Source organism: Suncus etruscus, chromosome 1 (genome assembly GCF_024139225.1).
Source record: "Suncus etruscus isolate mSunEtr1 chromosome 1, mSunEtr1.pri.cur, whole genome shotgun sequence".
Classification (NCBI taxonomy): domain Eukaryota; kingdom Metazoa; phylum Chordata; class Mammalia; order Eulipotyphla; family Soricidae; genus Suncus; species Suncus etruscus.
In genome coordinates, this window is record NC_064848.1 from 41,994,129 (window position 1) to 42,013,545 (window position 19,417).

The following is a 19,417-nucleotide window of genomic DNA, read 5'->3' on the forward strand; positions in this document are numbered from 1 at the left end:
GTTCTCTGAAAAAAATTAGTGTCCTTTGTCCTTCCCTTTTCTAAATAAACTGGGACCTTCTATGAAGGAGAAGCATGGGAAGAATAAAATAAATGTCCAATTAAGAGCTGATTAAACAAATCTTCCATTAATTATTGAGAAAAAAATCTTAATCTCTTCTTGAGTTCTGCATTAGCACAGCACCAATTAGAGGCCTGGCTCTTGGTTAAAAAGGGGGGACAGCAATTATACCAGGAACTACTTAAAATGTATATAAAGTTTCAGATGCCTTGGCAGCCAAACCCCATCCTATATGTAATGCAAAACATTAAATAAAAAATGAACGAGTCACTTCTGTGCTCATTCTTCAATGGTTCACAAAATAACTAAAAAAAAAAGGCAATATTAACTGATGTCAAGAAACTCCACTGGGGGGCCGGCGAGGTGGCGCTAGAGGTAAGGTGTCTGCCTTGCAAGCACTAGCCAAGGATCAGGACCGCGGTTCGATCCCCCGGCGTCCCATATGGTCCCCCCAAGCCAGGGGCAATTTCTGAGCACGTAGCCAGGAGTAATCCCTGAGCATCAAATGGGTGTGGCCTGAAAAACCAAAAAAAAAAAAAAAAAAGAAATTCCACTGGGATATGATGAGCATGGCAAGAAAGAGAAGATCTACTGGGCAAAGGGAAGGGAGAATGCTGAGCCTCTGGCACATGTGAGTCCTGAGCTCCAGCTTCACAGTGCTCCAAACCAAGTATGAATATCATAAGGCAAATCCAGGACCTCAGAGTACTTACTTGAGCACCCCCCAGACCAATCTATTGGATAGATTTTCTGTATTACAAGGAACTCTATAAAGGATTAGAAAGAAATTAAAATACAATTGAAAAGAAAGAGAAGCTTTTTAAATAGAAGTCTATTTTTTGTTTGGTAATGTAGTTAAAATAAGCATAACCATTGTTACTTTAAATTGTTTTAATATAATAGCAGAAAAAATGTTTTTAGACTCAGTTTCTCAGAAATACCATGGGTCCTTCTCCTTAAAAAAATAATGCTACCCATGCCTTGTGGAAGAATCTGTAAACTTATAAGAAATATATACTATTTTGTTTTGCTGAAATTGTAGTGCCAGTTAACTTTAATTCCTCTTATCTGCTTAGAATTATTTGATTCATATTAACAATACATACTAAGATAGAGCAACATACTATCTGAAGGGGAGGTACTCTGATGTGAGAGTATTAATACATCTTCATTATTGTTCAAGAGCCAGTTACTTGATGGGTAGGGAGATAGCTCAAAGTGCTTGTTTACACACAAAGCACAGATGACTCCAGATCCAATGCCCCTACACTGCATAGCTCCTTGAGTACTGCCAGAAATGATGCCCAAGTATTGACTGAAAATAGCTGCAGTACCAAATAAAAAAAGAAAAAGAATAAATAACTTAAAACAACAATTACCTGCTGGGTTCAGGCATACACAGCAAGGAATAAATAGCCAGGAACAAATCCACAATCTGGCCTATCACCAGCATCAAACTTTACTTAAGGTATCTGAATTTTCATGCTTCTTTCTTTAGTAACAGAGATCACAAAATCAGCCAATACTTTTGTGTTGATATTATATGTTATAGTACACATACCGGTATATACTAATATGTATAATTAGTACATACAATCTTAATGATTACAAGTAGTGTTCACATATCCTTCAACAATTTAAACAACCTATCATGTGCATTACCTAATTCAGCCCTCACAAGCACCATGTATGATGCCGCTGTTTCCAAAGGGGGAAATCAAGTCCTCAAACAGGCAATGAACTTGCTGAAGGTCGAGCAGCAACGATAACAGGTATGGAAGGAACCCTGGCTTTTAAAATGGGGTTACTAAATTGCACTGATTTCCTGATAAATGATTGTTCTTCAAAAGAGCACCAGGGCAACCACCCTTGGCCCAATTCTTCAATTCTCAAGAGGTTTTCCTCTCTCTCTCTCTCTCTCTCTCTCTCTCTCTCTCTCTCTCTCTCTCTCTCTCTCTCTCTCTCTCTCTCTCTCTCTCTCTCTCTCACTCTCTCTCTCTCCCCTCTCTCTTCTCTCTCTCCTCTCTCTCTCTCTCTCTCTCTCTCTCTCTCTCTCTCTCTTCTCTCTCTCCTCCTCTCTCTCTCTCTCTCTCTCTCTCTCTCTCTCTCTCCTCTCCTCTCTCTCTCTCTCTCTCTCTCTCTCTCTCTCTCTCATCTCTCTCTCTCTCCTCTCCTTCTCCACTCTCTCTCTCTCTCTCTCTCCTCTCCTCTCCTCCTCTCTCTCTCTCTCTCTCGACATAAACAATCATGTCTTCAGCCACAACACAGACTATTTTGGGGATGAGGGAAGACAATGACGATAAATGATTATCACAAATTAAAACATTACTAAGTAGGAATGGTTTAAATATTTTAACATAGGAATGATTTAGAGGCAAATTTAAACATTTGGTACTAACTAATAATTTTCCTATATACAGACTTACAGTTATAAAACTGAAAGAGGCCTTGAAAATCTTTCATTTGTTTTTTGTTGGTTTTTTTTTTTTTTTTTTCATTTCACAGGTAAAGAAAATGTAGTGATGCCAAGAGCAAGAGGTCCTGGAGGTCACCCCACTCACTGCTAAACCATAGCAGAGCCAAAGCCAGAGTCCATCTCTTTTCTGCTTATGCCCTGATTGTGTTTCTCAATGAAACAACTAAGCCTGGGGTCTCAAACTCAATTTACCTGGGGGCCGAAGGAGGCAAAGTCGGGGTGAGGCAGGGCTGCATAAGGGATTTCGCTTACCGAATATTCGCAATAAAAAATCGCATTAGAAAGAAAAAAAATCGCATCAAACATTTGCATACCCCAAACGTAACTGCTCGGAGTATGCGAACGTTTAATGCGATTTTTTTCTTACTAATGCGATTTTTATTGCGATTATTCGGTAAGCGAATAATCGCGAATACTGCGATATTTGAAGGCCGGCCGCGGGCCACAAAATGTTGTACGGAGGGCCGCAAACGGCCCGCGAGCCGCGAGTTTGAGACCCCTGAACTAAGCCCAGTCCAGGTATTTACAAGGAACTATCACAGTGCTAGAGTTGTGGTTTTCTTTTTCTTTTTTTCTTTTCTTTTTTTTTTTTTTTTTTATAAAATTAGATCATACTCACTAACATTACAAGTGTAAAACTATTGGTATTTCACATATCATTTAAAACAGCAGGAACATAGCTTTATATAAGAAAAATAATCAACATACATATACATATATATATTTTTAGACTCTCTTGCTAAATTTGAAGATAATTTCTAAAATATGACTTTTTATTCCCTTTGGATACACAGTTTTTTATTTTTCTTATTATAATAGACCTAAGTATATTTAGAAACAGAAAAAAAAAAAACCTCTCAAAAACTGTAATTATCTATAACCATGAAGAATAAAATATAATACAGAATTTTTTTTCTCTTTTCCAGAAACAGGTCTCTTCAACCTTTCAAGTATATTATCTTATCCCTGTACAAATCACTGTCTTCTTTTTTCAAGAAGTTTTCATAAAGTTATTATTAACCTACTTGGAAAATAGGTGATTTTTACTTTCCTCTACAACATGTAAATACTTGGCAACAAAATATCTGAAGTTCAAATGACCAACAAATCTAAAAATTTCCCAACTTAAAAATATTCACTTTCACATTAAAAAATAATAATATAATTAGAATTTATTGTACCTTTGAGTCCTTGAAAGAACTTCTCGCTTTCCAACTCAAATCTAATATGAATTATTTTTTAGAGGCAAAATATATAAGAATGTTCTAGATAGTACTGTACTGAATATTTTTTCATAAGAAAAAACATATTTATGTAGAACAATATACCATACAGGTGATAGAAAATATTGACAGTAAAGTTGTTGTTTATCTCTAATTCACAAGATCATATTAATACAAGGTCTAATCTGTATCAGATGCCAGTGGTATCTAAGGAAAATAAATTCATCCTTCACGCTGTGCTGCTCAATCTGAGGAAGGTATTTTCCAGAGCTGAAGAGCTGCTTGAATTCTGAAGTGCAGCCTGGATTCCATGGAGTAATCTCTGTAGTTGTTTCTAAAGCAAATAACAATAAAATTGTGGTGTCAAAACTGATTTATATGACAAGGTTCACCATCATCCTTCATTTCCTCACATCTCCATTTCCTATTTACTTTCAAACTTCATTGTGCACAGCAGAAACTGGTGTTAAAATGTACATCTGGGTGTGTGAGAGGAAAGGGGTGAAAATATTTTCTATTTCCAGAAGATTTCTTAGGGTGGTTTCAAAGCCATATTTTGAGCAGCAAGTTTCTATTTCATTAACAAATCATTCACCAATATAGCAAAAAATAAATAAGGTTAAAGAAGGATATAATAAATTTTGTGTGAGCGATTTCTAAATAGTTTGACTTGCTTTATAAGATTGGAAATTTTAAGGCTGCTCTATATAAACATGTACAGAAATTTAGAACTAGAAGTACTACATGATCTACTTCTGGGAATATATACAAAGAAGAGAAAAATACTAACTCCAAAAAATATCTGTATTTCTACACTGATCTCCTGCATTATTTAGAATAGTAAAGTTATGGAAACAATCTAAATGCATATCTATAAACGAATGACAGCAGAAGGTATGGCTTACCTATATAAAGAAATGTAGGTGTATCCTGAAGGCATTATGCTAAATTACATAATCCAAAGACAAAGAAAAACCACATGTTCATGTTCTCATTTATAGGTAGAACATAATTAAAGTGAAATTAAACTCAGGAAAAGAGAGCAGACCTCATGGTTGTCAGGAAGAAAAAAAAAGAACTGGATAAATGTGATTTTAAAAAAATATCTTAAGGGGCCCAGAGAGATAGCACAGTGGCGTTTGCCTTGCAAGCAGCCGATCCAGGACCAAAGGTGGTTGGTTCAAATCCTGGTGTCCCATATGGTCCCCCTTGCCTGCCAGGAGCTGTTTCTGAGCAGACAGCCAGGAATAACCCCTGAGCAACGGCAGGTGTGGCCCAAAAACCAAAAACCAAAAAAAATATATATATATATCTTAAGGGGCTGGAGAGATAGCATGGAGGTAGTGCATTTGCCTTGCATGCAGAATGGTGATTCGAATCCCAGTGTCCCACATGGTCCCCCAAGCCTGCCAGGAGCAATTTCTGAGTGTAGAGCCAGGAGTAACCCCTGAGTGTAGCTGGGTGTGATCCAAAACCAAAAAAAAAAAAAAGAAAAGAAAAGAAAAAGTCTTAAGCTACTGATAACCTTGCAGAAAAAATAAAGTGCTTTCAAATGTCCACAATAAACTAAGAAGATTCGAAGGGTTTCTTTAAATACATAGTTTTCCAAGAAAAGGTTTTCCAAGGAAAGTTAAATATACACACAAGTCAGCATATTCTAATCCAAAGGCCAAATTCAGATTCCTTTCACTTGATTTTATACTGCAAAACCAAAACTAATACTTGAAAAAGTCTGCTGACCTTTGTATAGAAGAGAATGGAAGGTACCCTAGACAACAGCCAATCATTTTTAAAGATCATAAAAAAAAAAAAAAAAATAGAACCTCTTTATAGCCTCTCCTTATATAATCCAATTCATAACCTTGGATGGGGGTTTGTCTCCTGAGAGAGATAACCCTGATCAGTCAGTTTGGAGATGTTGGTAAATGAATTAAAGTTTTGTTCAGCTTTAAAAAAAAAAAAAAAAAAGAAGTCTGTTATACAGATGCCTATCAGCACATCTGTAAATAGTCACAACAGTGCTTTAGTCACAACAGTGCTTCAGGCACTTGAGAAGCTTGGAAACAGCACAGTTACAGCAAAAGATAGAAGCAGCATAAAGGAAGCATAAATTAGCACAGGCAACATTTTTTTATTGTACTGAAAATGACACTTTTAAATGTATGATTGTGCTGCACTGTTGAAACATTGGCATGTAGAACTCCATAACAACCAAGGAAAAGCAGCCATCATCACTTACCTGGCAGTTTCGAGGGTCTTTATGGCCTTGTCAATTTCCCCTTGGTTTTTGTACAAAAATGCCAACTCAAACAGGGTAAATGGCACTAGGTAGTGGTCATACTTCAATAGCTTTTCGCTGAAAGAGTGAATGAAAAGCAAAAAAAGATTAAGACACATGCCATACTTTTTCAACACATAAGCATCCTCCATTACCCAGAAAACAGATATAGCACCAAGTCTTAATGAGAGAGCTGCCATAAATCCACACATCAAATAAAGTATGGCAATAGTATGCATTATCATTTATTTAACTCTTAAAACCAAAAATTGAGCAAAAAATGTGTTAAAGTGGGGCCAAAAAAATAACAAAAGACTTAAGACACTTGCCATGATTAGATCTCCAGTACTACCTCAAGCAGAGCCAGAATTAGCACCATCAGGTGTGGCCCCGACTTAAAAAATATACATATTCATGGGCAGTCAGACAATATAACAGGTAAAGTGCTTGCTTTGCAAGTAATCAAACAGGGTTCTGTGCACCACACAATTACGGTCCTCTGATCAAAGCCAGGAGACATCCTTGAGCACTACCAAGTTGTGATGCCAAAGCCTCCCTCCCCCACAAATTGTATTCAGAAAATGACTCTTAAAATATTTCTTACAAATAAGAAATCTTGGACCAGAAAGATAATACAGGCACTTGCTTTGTACCACAACTAGATCACTAGTAACATGTATGGTCCCCCTGAGCATTGCCAGAGTGATCCATAGAGCCTTAGGAGTAAGCTTTCAGCACCACTGGATGAGACCCCAAAACAAAATTAAATCAATAAAATATAAACTTTTTTGAAACTTATTTTTAAATGGCTTTCCATTTTCCTTGCGTTGAATCTTATAGCAATGAAAAAAATCAGCAAAAATAAAAGTGGTTAACACTTCAGTGGTCAGCAGCATCATAAAAAACCAAATCTAAAAGTATAGAGGCTAATGCTGAAGGAAACCCAGGGTTTGCTCAGTATAAATCTGGGTTTAGTGTCTAATGTCTAGTCAGGGAGCGAAGACATCTAGGACTGAAGAGTCATATAAGTTGACCCTTTAAGGTTACTTCATTGAGAAAAGGTGGGTTAGAAAAGCCTCATTTGCTGGCACAGAAGAAAGACAGACAGCAGACTCCACAGCCTGTTCTTAAGTATGAATAAAAAAAACCACATTCCTTAATAACTGATAGGCTTGATTTCACCTAAATTTTTTTGTTTTGTTTTGTTTTGTTTTTTTTAGGTCACACCTGGCAGCACTCAGGAGTTACTCCTGGCTCTACGCTCAGAAATCGCTCCTGGCAGGCTCAGGGACCATATGGGATGCTGGAATTCGAACCATCGTCCTTCTGCATGCAAGGCAAATGCCTTACCTCCATGCTATCTCTCTGGCTCCAGATTTCACCTAAATTTTAAACTTAAATTTATATTGCCCAAGTGACCAGAAACCTCTGAGAAAAGTAACTGATTTTCAAAGCCTATGAATAATCTGATAAAAATAGAGCAAAATCACTTCAGGCTTTGCCCCTCGTTGTTAGCATCATCATATTCTCAAGATAAAACCCCACTGAATGAGTTTAGCTTTCAAAAGTTATGAAGGACAAGAGCTAATAACTCACTGAGATAAATACAAACAGCAACTAGCATGAGGGTCATCCTTTTGGTTCAGACAAAAACATCATTAAAATACAACTAAAATAAACACTGATTTTGATTAAAAACAGTACTTATTTTAGGGTAAACAGACATGGTCTCTCTTCTTGCAAGGAAACATTCCCTTTGCATTCTTATAAAATATTATTTTAAAAAAAAGGAGGGACGGGAGAGATAGCATGGAGGTAAGGCATTTGCCTTGCATGCAGAAGGATGATGGTTCGAATCCCAGCATCCCATATGGTCCCCTGAGCCCACCAGGATTTCTGAGCATAGAGCCAGGAGCAACACCTGAGCACTGCTGGGTGTGACCCCTCCCCCCCCCCAAAAAAGGAGGGAATCAGTCTCTATGAGTAGAAAGGCAAAATGATAGGGAGAGAGAATGTGACTTTGTAGTCTGTGGCTATTATCTATTTGACTTACCAAATGAGTCAGTTTGTGAAAATGTGTAGTCCTGGGCTAGAGAGAGATCAATGGGATGAGGGCATGCACTGCAAGCAGGAAGCCCAGGTTTGATCCTCACCACTATCACTGTATAGTCTCCCAGGCAGCTCTAGGACTGACTCCTGATCACAGAGCTGAAATAGCCTCCCATGTTTGGTATGGTTCCCCAAATCAGGAAACAGAACAACAATGAAGTGCAGCTATAATCACAAAAAATATTTGTTTTGTTTTAAATCTATAGATCTTGGGCCAGAGAGCTAGCACAGCGGTAGGGCCTTTGCTTTACAGGCAGCCTATCTAGGACTGAAGGAGGTTGGAATCCTGGCATCTTATATGGTCCCCTATGCCTGCCAGGAGCAATTTCTGAGTGCGAAGTCGGGAGTAACCCCTGACACTGCTGCCGGGTGTGAATCCAAACCCCCACTCCAAATCTATAGATCTTATGCAAAAAAATAAATAAATCCAGAGTTCAGGTTTTCTATAGCAATTTTTGCTACTGAACTGTTTTTCAGAAGTCAACTGGAGCTAGGAGAAAGAGTATTTGGGGGGGAGCGGTTTTACACTCGGCAGCGCTCAGGGATTCCTCCTGGCTCTACGCTCAGAAGTCGCTCCCGGCAGGCTCAGGGGACCATATGAGATGTCGGAATTTGAACCACCAACCTTCTGCATGCAAGGCAAACGCCCTACCTCCATGCTATCTCTCCGGCCCCAAGAAAGTATTTTTTTAAATGACAACATAAGCATTCCCAAATCTACAATGTCCACCAATCCCTATTCCTGCTATTGCTCAATAAAACTACTTCTACTGTCCGGCCACTGTGGATAATTACATTGATGACTTCAGGAAGAGAGAAAAGGGCCAGGTATCAGAAAGTGAGCTGGACTTTATTAACTAAAGGAGCAGGACACATTATCATCAGTGCTATTGGGGGAAAAGCACCTTTCTTTATAATAATTAGGGATGCATGCATAACACACCCTCCATCTGAGTGTCCACTTTCTTCCTCTGTCCTATTTCTACCACCCATTTTATACTTCCCATTTCCACTTAAGACCAGTTAACCTTTTCAGTTGCTTTTGGACATTTCTTTTCACTATAAATGCTCAGTCCCAAGGATTCATGTCTTCTTTAACAATTTATTATCACAACTCTGAATCCTTAGGACCCAGCATGATCTCTGGCTCATAGTGGGAGCTCAAATATATACAGGATAAATAAGTGCACAGATAAATGTATCAATCAAAATGGATGTCACCTGAATTTAAAGAGTATCTTGCTAAATCAAGTTAGAAGGAGAGGGAGAAACACAGAATGATCTCCCATAACTTAAATATTAAAAGAACAAAGTAATGATCTAGCAAATACCCAAAGGCAACAGAAACTGAGAACTGAAGTGGTGGAAATTGTACAGAGGAAGGAAGTGACACTTTAATGGAGGGTATATTATGCATGAAACCCTAATCATGAGTAGTCTTGTAAACCACGATGCTAATTTTTTTAATGTGCACTAATCATAAATGTAATGTGGGAGATTCTGCTAAAATATAAAAGGTTATCACTTCTGGAGTTTAAATGGACAACAACTTTGGGGTGTCACTTTTAAAAGGGCATGTAGAAATGTAGAACTGCATAAAGTCATGTTCTAGTTAGATTCTTCTCAAAGAACATAAACCCCTAGATTTTGTACATGGCAATTCTTTGTTTGGGGGTCACGCCAACAGTGCTCAGGGTTACTCTTGGCTCAGAAACCACTCCTGGAAGGTTCGGAGGACCTGAACCCAGATCTGTCCTGGCTAGGGCCATGCATGGCAGGTTCGGAGGACCATTGAACCTGGATCTGTCCTGGCTAGGCCAAAGCATGTCAAATGCCCTACCGCTGTGCTATCACCCTCCGGCCCTATTTAGACAATTCTAAGTGAAAGGGTTGGTGGGCAGGATCAAAGCATGATTTTATCCCAGTATTCCCCCTCCCCAACTATAAATTATTCATATTGAATTCACATTTTTCACCTTTGGATAACATGATTGAAACATAATTCTGCTTGCAAAGGCCGCTGTAGGTTCTTCAGGCAGCATCCTTTCAACAGCTTAACTAAGCACTCGTCATCCACAGAGTAGTCACTGGGATCTTAAAGCAAAGCAAACAAGAATCACACACACAAAACAATACTATTAAAAATCCTAATGAGGAAAAAGACCTAATGACTATTTGGTTTCAGAGGAATCATTGTAAGATAAGAAAAATAATTTCAACATTTGTTCTGCCTCACTAAATAAAAATACATGAAGATGTGCTTCCATGGAGAGAATATTGATGTTTGCAACAAGAACACACCATTTTATTAAGTGGTTCATTCTATCTACTTACATTTTTTTTCCAAGCATTCCCTCTACAAGTTATATGATGCTAGCTGTAACAAAGGGAAATCTGAACTCTAAGGGAGGAGAGGTTTATTCATTCTATAAAAGGTAAAAGCTATTAAAAAAAAAAAAAAAAGTAAAGCCAGAAGGAGCAAGAAGGCTGCCCCCTCCTGGCTTCTGGCCTCTAATTGTGCTGGCTTCAGCAACAGAGATTGCACTTTCCATATGGAGAAGCAGATGGCCTTGTAACCACTCAAAATTCAGAAGGTAGAATATCCTCTATATTCTTCAGATCATTATGTTTCCAACTTATAAATTCTTCCAGATTATTTTCTTGGGGTGAGGGAGATGGAACTATATTATAAAATTAGACCAAAAAAGTTTCTGAAGTACATGCAAGGTACCTTTACTCCTCCCAAACTTCCTGCTGCTTGATGCTAACATAGACATTTTTCCCACCACTTTTCTCCTTAAAAAAAAAAAAATGCTCTCTGCTTTCCACAGCCCAAGGCAGTAGAATAATAAACAGTAGAATATTAAACAACCATATTATATGACATCTGACAAAGGGTGGTAGCTCCTCATCTGCTACTTGTGAATTAGAGTGAGTGATTGAGTGTGTTTTGTGTGTGTGTGTGTGTGTGTGTGTGTGTGTGTGTGATGATGATGATGATGAAAAACTAAGAGCCCATTCCAAAATGATTATTTATTAACTCAGGTGGTTGCAACCCATATGAGAAAGGTCAGTAAAATAAATGAATGAGACCCTGAGCATCCTTCAGACTCAACCCTCCTGTTTGTGGTACAAACCTCAGAAACCACCATGAACATATGCTGGTGCTTTAATAAGAAAGCTGCTCATCCCTGAAAGTTAACAATACAATTTCTCACCAAGAACAGTGCTGATACCAGATGCTTTTTAACCCTCTCTTCCAAGATCTGATAGGTCATCCACAAAAAAAAAAAAAAAAAAAATCACGGATTTTAATACCATAAATATCTCTCCTATTAAGAATTCATTTTCTACATCCACTCCAAAAAGAATCTATTCCTACTTCTAGACATAATGCACCATGAATTACATTCCACTAACAGTATCATTTTTGTGATTTTCTGCATTCTGTGCAGCAATTGATGCCAGTTTGTGTTACCATATTATTCTGGTGTTCTGTGAATGGTAAATGAAGCAACAGACATAGGACATAGAAATTAAAATAAATATAGTTATACTTAATTTTTATCTATATATTATGTGTTGGGGATATGGAAACCAAAATTTAAAATAACCACATCCCTCCCAAACCTTAGAAGTCAAAACCATTCTTTCCACCGAACCACAGTCAGATGATTATTTTTCCTTAAAATACAGTATAGATGCATTATCATGACTATTAAATATCATGAGTGAATTCATGAATGAACATTGCAATATAATTTCCATTTTCCATTCCAAGAGCATTACATAATATGGCTGCCAAGGCAGATTGTCAACACAAAAGAAAGATCTGATGAACTTAATAAAACAGAGGATAGGCTGAAGGGGAGAAATACTACAGAAAGACTAAGGCCTTCAATACTGCAGAAATATCAATAGCAGAGTCTTTAAAAACTAGTTGAAATGCACCAAAGAAAAATTTAGAAAGAGACTTAGAAAAAGTGAAAGCCATAAAGTAACACTTTTCTTTTATTCAATGCTGATTACATTTTCATTAAATATTTAGTATTTAATTGCAATAAAAATTAAAAATTAAAGAAGTGGCATCAGTGAATTGCAATCAAAATACATCAAGCAAGCAAACTAACTGCAATAAGTGGGCCAAGTAGGACCTCCTGTACCAATTTCTTGTTATAATTGAATTTAATGAGATTTCAAATGAACAGCTACTGAAAATCAAGATGAAACACTGATGCCAAACACTTAAAGAATTCTACCATTCATTACTAGTAACCAGCCTTTCATGCTATAGCACTGTGTCAGTGTAGAATGCTAGTTCTATTCTTCACCACATAGTGCTTTATTATTTTGGGCTTTTGTTTTGTTTTGTTTTGTTTTGTTTTGTGGTCATACCCAGCAGTACTCAAGAAAAGGGAAGTCAACAACTAGTTACACCAGCTCCCACTGCTGTAGCTCATGGAACTTAAAGGTCAGGTTTTTGTAACCAGAATTCTATAATTTTCTATGCTTATACCTGCTTTTTGTATCTAACCCTTTTTGTCCTAAAAAGGAAGCTTATACCAACCCTAAGCTCATGTGATACCTTGTGCTACCTCAAAATGTTTTAGCAAATGTTATGCCCTTATAAGGAACTTATATTACCTCAGAATGTCTTAGTGGATGATATGCCCTTATAAAGGAATCATCCCTACCTCCTCTCCCCTTCTTATGGTATGTAAGGATGAACAAAGAAAGCCACGTGGTCCTTTGCCTCTGTTCGGTTCTGGACGGGCACTGGACCCTGACCGGCCAGAATAAAGAACCCACTTGAGCTTTTGCCTGAGTGACTGTCTCTTCATTTCTCTGCATCGGAGCAGCATCTGGACTACCGAGCCTTTCACTCAGAGGTTACTCCTATCTCTATGCTAAGGAATAGAGCATAGAGATCTATTCTGGTGAGCTTGAGGACCATTTGAGATACAGGGGATCAAACCTGGGTTGGCTGGATATAAGGCAAACATTAGCCAAAATACTATCCCCTGCTTGCTATCTAGTGCTTTCAATAGTAAAGCTGAACTCTGCTTTTGCAGATATGTGTTACCCGTTTGCATAAATGTGGTATTATTTAAAGGAAACATACCTTTCACATCACAAACTAAAAACATTTTGTAACTGCTTGGAAGATGCTAATTTATATGATTCGTTTCTCAATCCATACAAACATCTAATATCATTTTGGTGCCCACAGAAATAATAACTTATTACTTAATTATATTTCAACCAAAGTTTATTATGTTCAGGTATAATATGATTTTAGGTATAGAAGTAAGAATAAGATAGAAAACAAAAGTTCTAAATTTGCTGTTAACAAAAATTGGATGACATTTTTTTAAAAATTACATCAATTGTTATCATGTGTATTGAGTTTTTTAAAATGACATTAACATGATACTTAAATAAAATAATTAACAAAAACCCTATCAAAAAACAGAGACAGGAAATAACAGGCATTTCTCAAAGGTGGACAGTGCTAATGGGCACATGAAAAGTGCTCATTATTACTTATCATTAGAGTATTCAAATCAAGTCAACATTGAGATAATCATGTAACACCAATGATAATGGCACCGTGCTGCAGGTGTCTTGCATCTCAGCAACTCTAGTGGGGAAAAAAATCCTTTACAAGAGAAAAGCGGGTGAAACACGAAGCAGCCGTGCAGCAAAATATGAAATAAATGATAACCACACACAAATTTTGTATCTGGGGACCCGCGTCTTCTGGCCTAGAAGTGAGACAATTTTACTCTTCCATTTTAATAGTATATATAGATAGCCAACCCAGTCTCGGGTATGAAAAGAATTCCTGTATTGACAAAAAGACAGGAGTCATAGAAGAAAGGACACAATGACAGCAGGCCCTAAAATATACATATCAGAACTAGCTAGTGCAGATGAAAAGAATCTACTAAAAAAATTCCGAGCTAGGAAGGAGGAAGTAGCATAATAGAGAGAAAGGAGTGTAGCTAGATTAGAAAGGAGGATCTTATGACAAAAGATGAAAAACTTGTTTGCTGGAATTTGGGGGGGTGGGGAGGCCCCTGATGGCAGTTGATAGTTAAGGTAGAAACTGTTTACTACTTAGAAGCTGAAACTAGAAACATAGGTTTTCACCTAACTGGCCCTAGCTTTAGAGGTGAAAATTTATTTGGCCAGAGGGAAAACTTTTCTTAGTAATTTTTGGTGCTAAAAATTTCCCTGAGCAGAGTAATTGACTGAGACTGTACTTTGGCCTGTGATTTTTGCAAGGGAGAGAATGTGCCAGATAATAAGAAAGAAACTGTGATGTCACTACCATGACACGAATTTCAGAAATATTGCCAGTAATCCACGTAGGGGGTATAACTAACGTCCACAAATGGGCGTGCTGGCTAAAATATTTCTTGGGAATAATCAGCTCTCTGCTCCAGGAAAATCCGTAGATAAATCTGGTGGGCCTGCTGAATTGCCTTTCAGACCTGCCAATGCAACTGAGAATCACCAAGAGGGGCCTTTGGTCCTTTGCAATGTTGAATTTTTTTTTTTTGGAGGTGGGGGGGTTTGGGCCACACCCGACAGTGCTCAGGGGTTACTCCTGGCTATCTGCTCAGAAATAGCTCCTGGCAGGCACGGGGGACCATATGGGACGACGGGATTCGAACCAACCACCTTAGGTCCTGGATCGGCTGCTTGCAAGGCAAACGCCGCTGTGCTATCTCTCTGGCCACTCTTTGAAATATTAAAAAAAAAAATCCACCCTCAGTCTCATACTGTAGCCAAAAAAAAAAAAAAAGCATAAATGTGGTCCTCATTTAAGGAGACATATTCAATAATCGTATCCCCCTCCAGAAGAAGAGCGTGTCAAGAATAAACTTGCTCCTTCATGCTCATTTTCCAGTTAAGAAAAATATGTTTATTTTTGTTTTTTCCCTGACTATTCCTGAATCTATATGTCCTTTACAATGTTTATCACCACAGAGATTTTCATTGTATTTCTGTATTCAGAGCATATTTTTTTGTAAAATAACTACATGATGTGGCTGATACAGAACCCAAGAAAGGCAGCCATTATGTCAAGGTTTACTTTAAAAGAATTCATTCTATAAATTACACATAATTAAAAATATCAGAAAAAGAATACTTGGGAATAGTTTAGTCCACTGTTTTCCAAATGGTGACTATGAACTCCTAATAGGTAGGCACTGAAATGATTGGGGGAGCAGAAGCAGAAGTAACCTCTGAAGCAATTTTTCTATTTGTTTGGGTCATTCAGATGGTAGATTTCTGGGGGCAGGAAGTTGTTAAGTAATTTATTTACTGAAAAAGCAACAGTACTTCAAAGAAGTTTTGGGGAGTTTTTACAATATCATTCCCATCTTAAAAGAAACCTAAAGTTTAGAATGATGAGGTTTGTTTGCCTGAGTCTCACAGTTGCAGATCTAGAGGACATAAACCCAGACTTTCTCATGATCCTTCTGTCAGCTGTCCCTAGTAAATGGAATTTCCAGGAGCTAATGGGGGCCTCTACTATACCAGAAATGAGTGAAAAAATGAACTGTGGTAAAACTCCAACTTAAGAACAAACAATTCTCTCTATCTGCAAAGAACATTAGTAGTCAGTCATTTGAGGGTAAAAAAGACAAAAAAAAAAATCAAACAAACTAAAGCTGGAAAAGTACATGAGCTTCTCTGACCATCTTCTTCCATTCATCTTTTTAACAGCTTGAAGATATATGTTACAAACCATAAACTATGCAATTCGCCCTTTTAAGTATACACAACTGACTGGATTTTAGTAGGTTATAGAATTGTGTAACCATCATCACAATCAATTCTAGAACATTTCAGCACAAACACCCCCAAAAGAAAGGACATGCCCTTTACTTGCCCTATATCCTTTGTTCTCCCCATCCCTACACAACCACTGATCTACATTCTGTATCTTCAAGTTGCTCTAATATTCTCAATATTTCAAACTAGTGAAATCATATAATATATAATCTATTTCAAGGACCTCCTTTCTCTTAGCCTGCTGCCTCCATGGTCTATCCCTGTTACGGTGTACACTGTTTCTTCATTTCATTATGATCACACAGGCACATGAAGCCCAGTTTTGGCTGCTCCACCATGCCCTCAAGTTAATTTGGGCAGAGATTTAGGAAGAAACAAGAGAGTGATAGAGGTAAAGTCCCAGGCTCTTTTTATATACTTACTTTCATTCTGTAAAGCTGCCTCTGCCTTTTCAACAGTTACCAATAGATTTTCAGACAGGTCATTCCTTTTGCTCACTATTGGAAAACCATTCCAGACATACATCATTTCCTAATGAGGAAAAAATGAAAAGCTACTCAGTTATGTGAGGTCACTTGCTGTCCTTCTCAATGAGAAACTACATTCTTAGATTTTCCTCAGTAGCCATGGCAAAGCCAACGTTCAGCAATTTTGTGCTTTTCCCATTTAAACTTTAGTGATGAAATTTTCTCTTTTTTCATTTTATCATATATCTTTTGACTTAATGTTTTGAAATAATAATTCAATATATGGTATATCGTGTTTTATTAAAATTATTTTAATTTTTATTTAAAAATAGATATACTTCCACATATTCAATAATTTGGGAAAATTATAGAAGTGTGTAGGAGGATATGTTTTAACTAACATTATGAATCAGTTCATGTAAATTTTTTGGGCCACACCCATTTGATGCTCAGGGGTTACTCCTAGCTACACACTCAGAAATTGCCCCTGGTTTGGGGGGACCATATGGGATGCCAGGGGATCAAACCGTGGTCCTTTCCTAGTGCTTGCAAGGCAAACACCTTACCTCTAGCACCACCTCGCCAGCCCCAGTTAATGTAAATTTTTGTTGTTACTACTTTTTATTTGTTTGTTTAAGTCCACAATAAGTGTGTATCCAGGGGCCACTCTTGGTTCAGGAATTAGGGGCTGCTCCAAATAGTGCTCAAGGGACCATGTGGTGCCAGGGATTGAACCTTGGCTCTCCATTGGTTGAGCAATGTCTTTAGTGCTTTGCTATTGCTTTTAAGTTAAAATTTTTTCTTTTAAATATCTGTCATTTGTTTATATAATTTGCTTCCAAGAACATCACTGGAAATGAACATAGGAAATATTTTACTGGGCTCAGATTCTTTTATACCATTAAAAATATGTGACAGTCCAGTAATGCAATCCAAGATGCAGAAAATACATTCATTTAAAGGCCATATGGCTAAATGACAGCCTTGATAAATGTAAACTAATGATATAGAGTTGCAAATTACATTTTATAGGCTAACAGATGAGAGTATCTTTTGGACCAAAAGCAACTGTTTTTTTTTGCTTGAAAATATTTTTCTACTCCTCCTGGTAGTAAAGTTCATATTTTGAAAGGGAGGAAATATGCAGAGCAGCTTAACGTATTCTCAGAAATAAATACATTTGAAAATCGAATAAAGTCACTGAAAAGTATCTTACAGGAAATCAGTGGAAATAAATGAGACATTTGAGTGGCAGCAAAAATTACCTTTATTTTACAGCAATGAAAACTAAGATTACAACACTTGTGTTTCTATTTTACTAACAGTTTCTGTTAAAAGTCTTAATGATTCAATGAGACCTTCAATAACAATTAATGATTGATATCTAATTAATATTTAGGTTAGTCTAGTAAGGGTTACACCCAGCAATAATGGAACTCTCAGGGTCAGCCCCTACAGAGCTCAGCCCAGTGGAATAAAACTGAGGGTCCAGTGCTCATAAGCCATCAGGGTTACATACCCCCTGTGGTAGTAGAATAGTGAGAAGGGGTGTGCATGGATGAGGGTCTCAGACTCAGCCCTCTATTACTTAAGATATCACCTCATACTTCATGAAACATTTCTTTGTTCATTGATGGAATATTTAATTAGAAAAATATATTAGGGCCCGGAGAGATAGCACAGTGGCGTTTGCCTTGCAAGCAGCTGATCCAGGACCAAAGGTGGTTGGTTTGAATCCCGGTGTCCCATATGGTCCCCCGTGCCTGCCAGGAGCTATTTCTGAGCAGACAGCCAGGAGTAACCCCTGAGCACCGCCAGGTGTGGCCCAAAAACCAAAAAAAAAAAAATTAGACTCTTATTTAGCAATAAGATTTTGAGGCAATGGGATATAGTACAGCAATTAGGGTTCTTACCTAACATACTCCTGGACCTGAATTTAATTCCTGGTACCACATCCTTCCTGAGCACCACTGGGGATCCCCAGCACTGCAGGTCCCAGAAGCACTGAGTTCTGGGCTTCTAGATTTAACTAACAGCCTGGTTGCTCAGAATTGCCAACGTGTGAGGAGGTTAGGCCTCCTGAGTGCTGCTAGGGAGACCTCCCTTCCCCCTCCAAAAAAAAAAAAATGCAGGGGAAAAATAAGATTTTGGTAAAATTCCTAGTTATCATAAGCTCTATACAAAAGACCTGGAGAAAGAAAGGAACTTAGTTATTTAGCCTTTCTTGAAACTCTTAATAATGGAGGTTAGTGGACAAGTGAGACCTCAAAGGGGTGGAGTGTATGTCTAGCATGAAGAGGTACTAGTCTCAATGCCCAGCACTGTATGGTCAATTAAGCACTACCTGGGTGCCCATAGCCCCAGCACCACAGACACCAGGAATGGCATCACCACTCCCCCCAAGTGCTTGGGAATCCCCATATTTCCCCTCTCAAATAATCAAAGCTGGAAATAGTTACATATATGTGATCATCTAAATTCTAGAGCAGTGAAACATTTTTGAGGCCCTAGAAATTTTTCAGACAAGTTGTATGATAGGAGTTAAAAAAAAATTCTGGTACAAGTCAGTTGACAGGAAAGATTCAGGAAATAAAATTCATAGTTGAACTGAAAAAGCAGCATCAGGTCACATGTTATTCAGGAAAGGGGATGTTGTTCATTTTTGTTACTTGCAATATGTTCAGATTTCTGAACTGTGTTCATAGAATGGCCATATTTCTGTTACACCCCCGATCTAGGCATAAAATGATCTGGTCTGATGATGTCCTCAGAGATGATCTGAAATAATGAATACTCTGATCTAGATACTAGGCACAGACAGAACTGCACCTCCTGCCCTCTATCTGGACTGCAATTTTCTTTCTCCTAAAATATATAAAGAGTTAGACCAGAGCCGTAGCACCTGCCATGTATGTGTGAAGCCCTGATTTTATCTCCTAATTACAGAAAGAGAAAGAAATATGAGTATACTCCTTTAAGTCAATACTTAAACCCA

General features: G+C 37.8%; 1 protein-coding gene across 2 annotated transcripts in view; it reads right to left on the reverse strand.

Annotated features, from left to right (window-relative positions):
• Positions 1-3,884: 3,884 nt before the first annotated feature.
• The window catches only part of TTC39B (tetratricopeptide repeat domain 39B), a 122,666-nt gene continuing 107,133 nt past the window's right edge, over positions 3,885-19,417 (reverse strand). For both annotated transcript variants that reach the window (XM_049769363.1, XM_049769364.1), the window contains 4 exons: positions 16,378-16,486; positions 10,123-10,240; positions 5,999-6,115; positions 3,885-4,093 (listed from right to left, as the gene is read on the reverse strand). In XM_049769363.1, the coding sequence (XP_049625320.1) occupies positions 4,003-4,093; positions 5,999-6,115; positions 10,123-10,240; positions 16,378-16,486 (435 nt within the window). In that variant the 3' untranslated portion in view covers positions 3,885-4,002. The remainder of the gene's footprint in view (positions 4,094-5,998; positions 6,116-10,122; positions 10,241-16,377; positions 16,487-19,417) is intronic.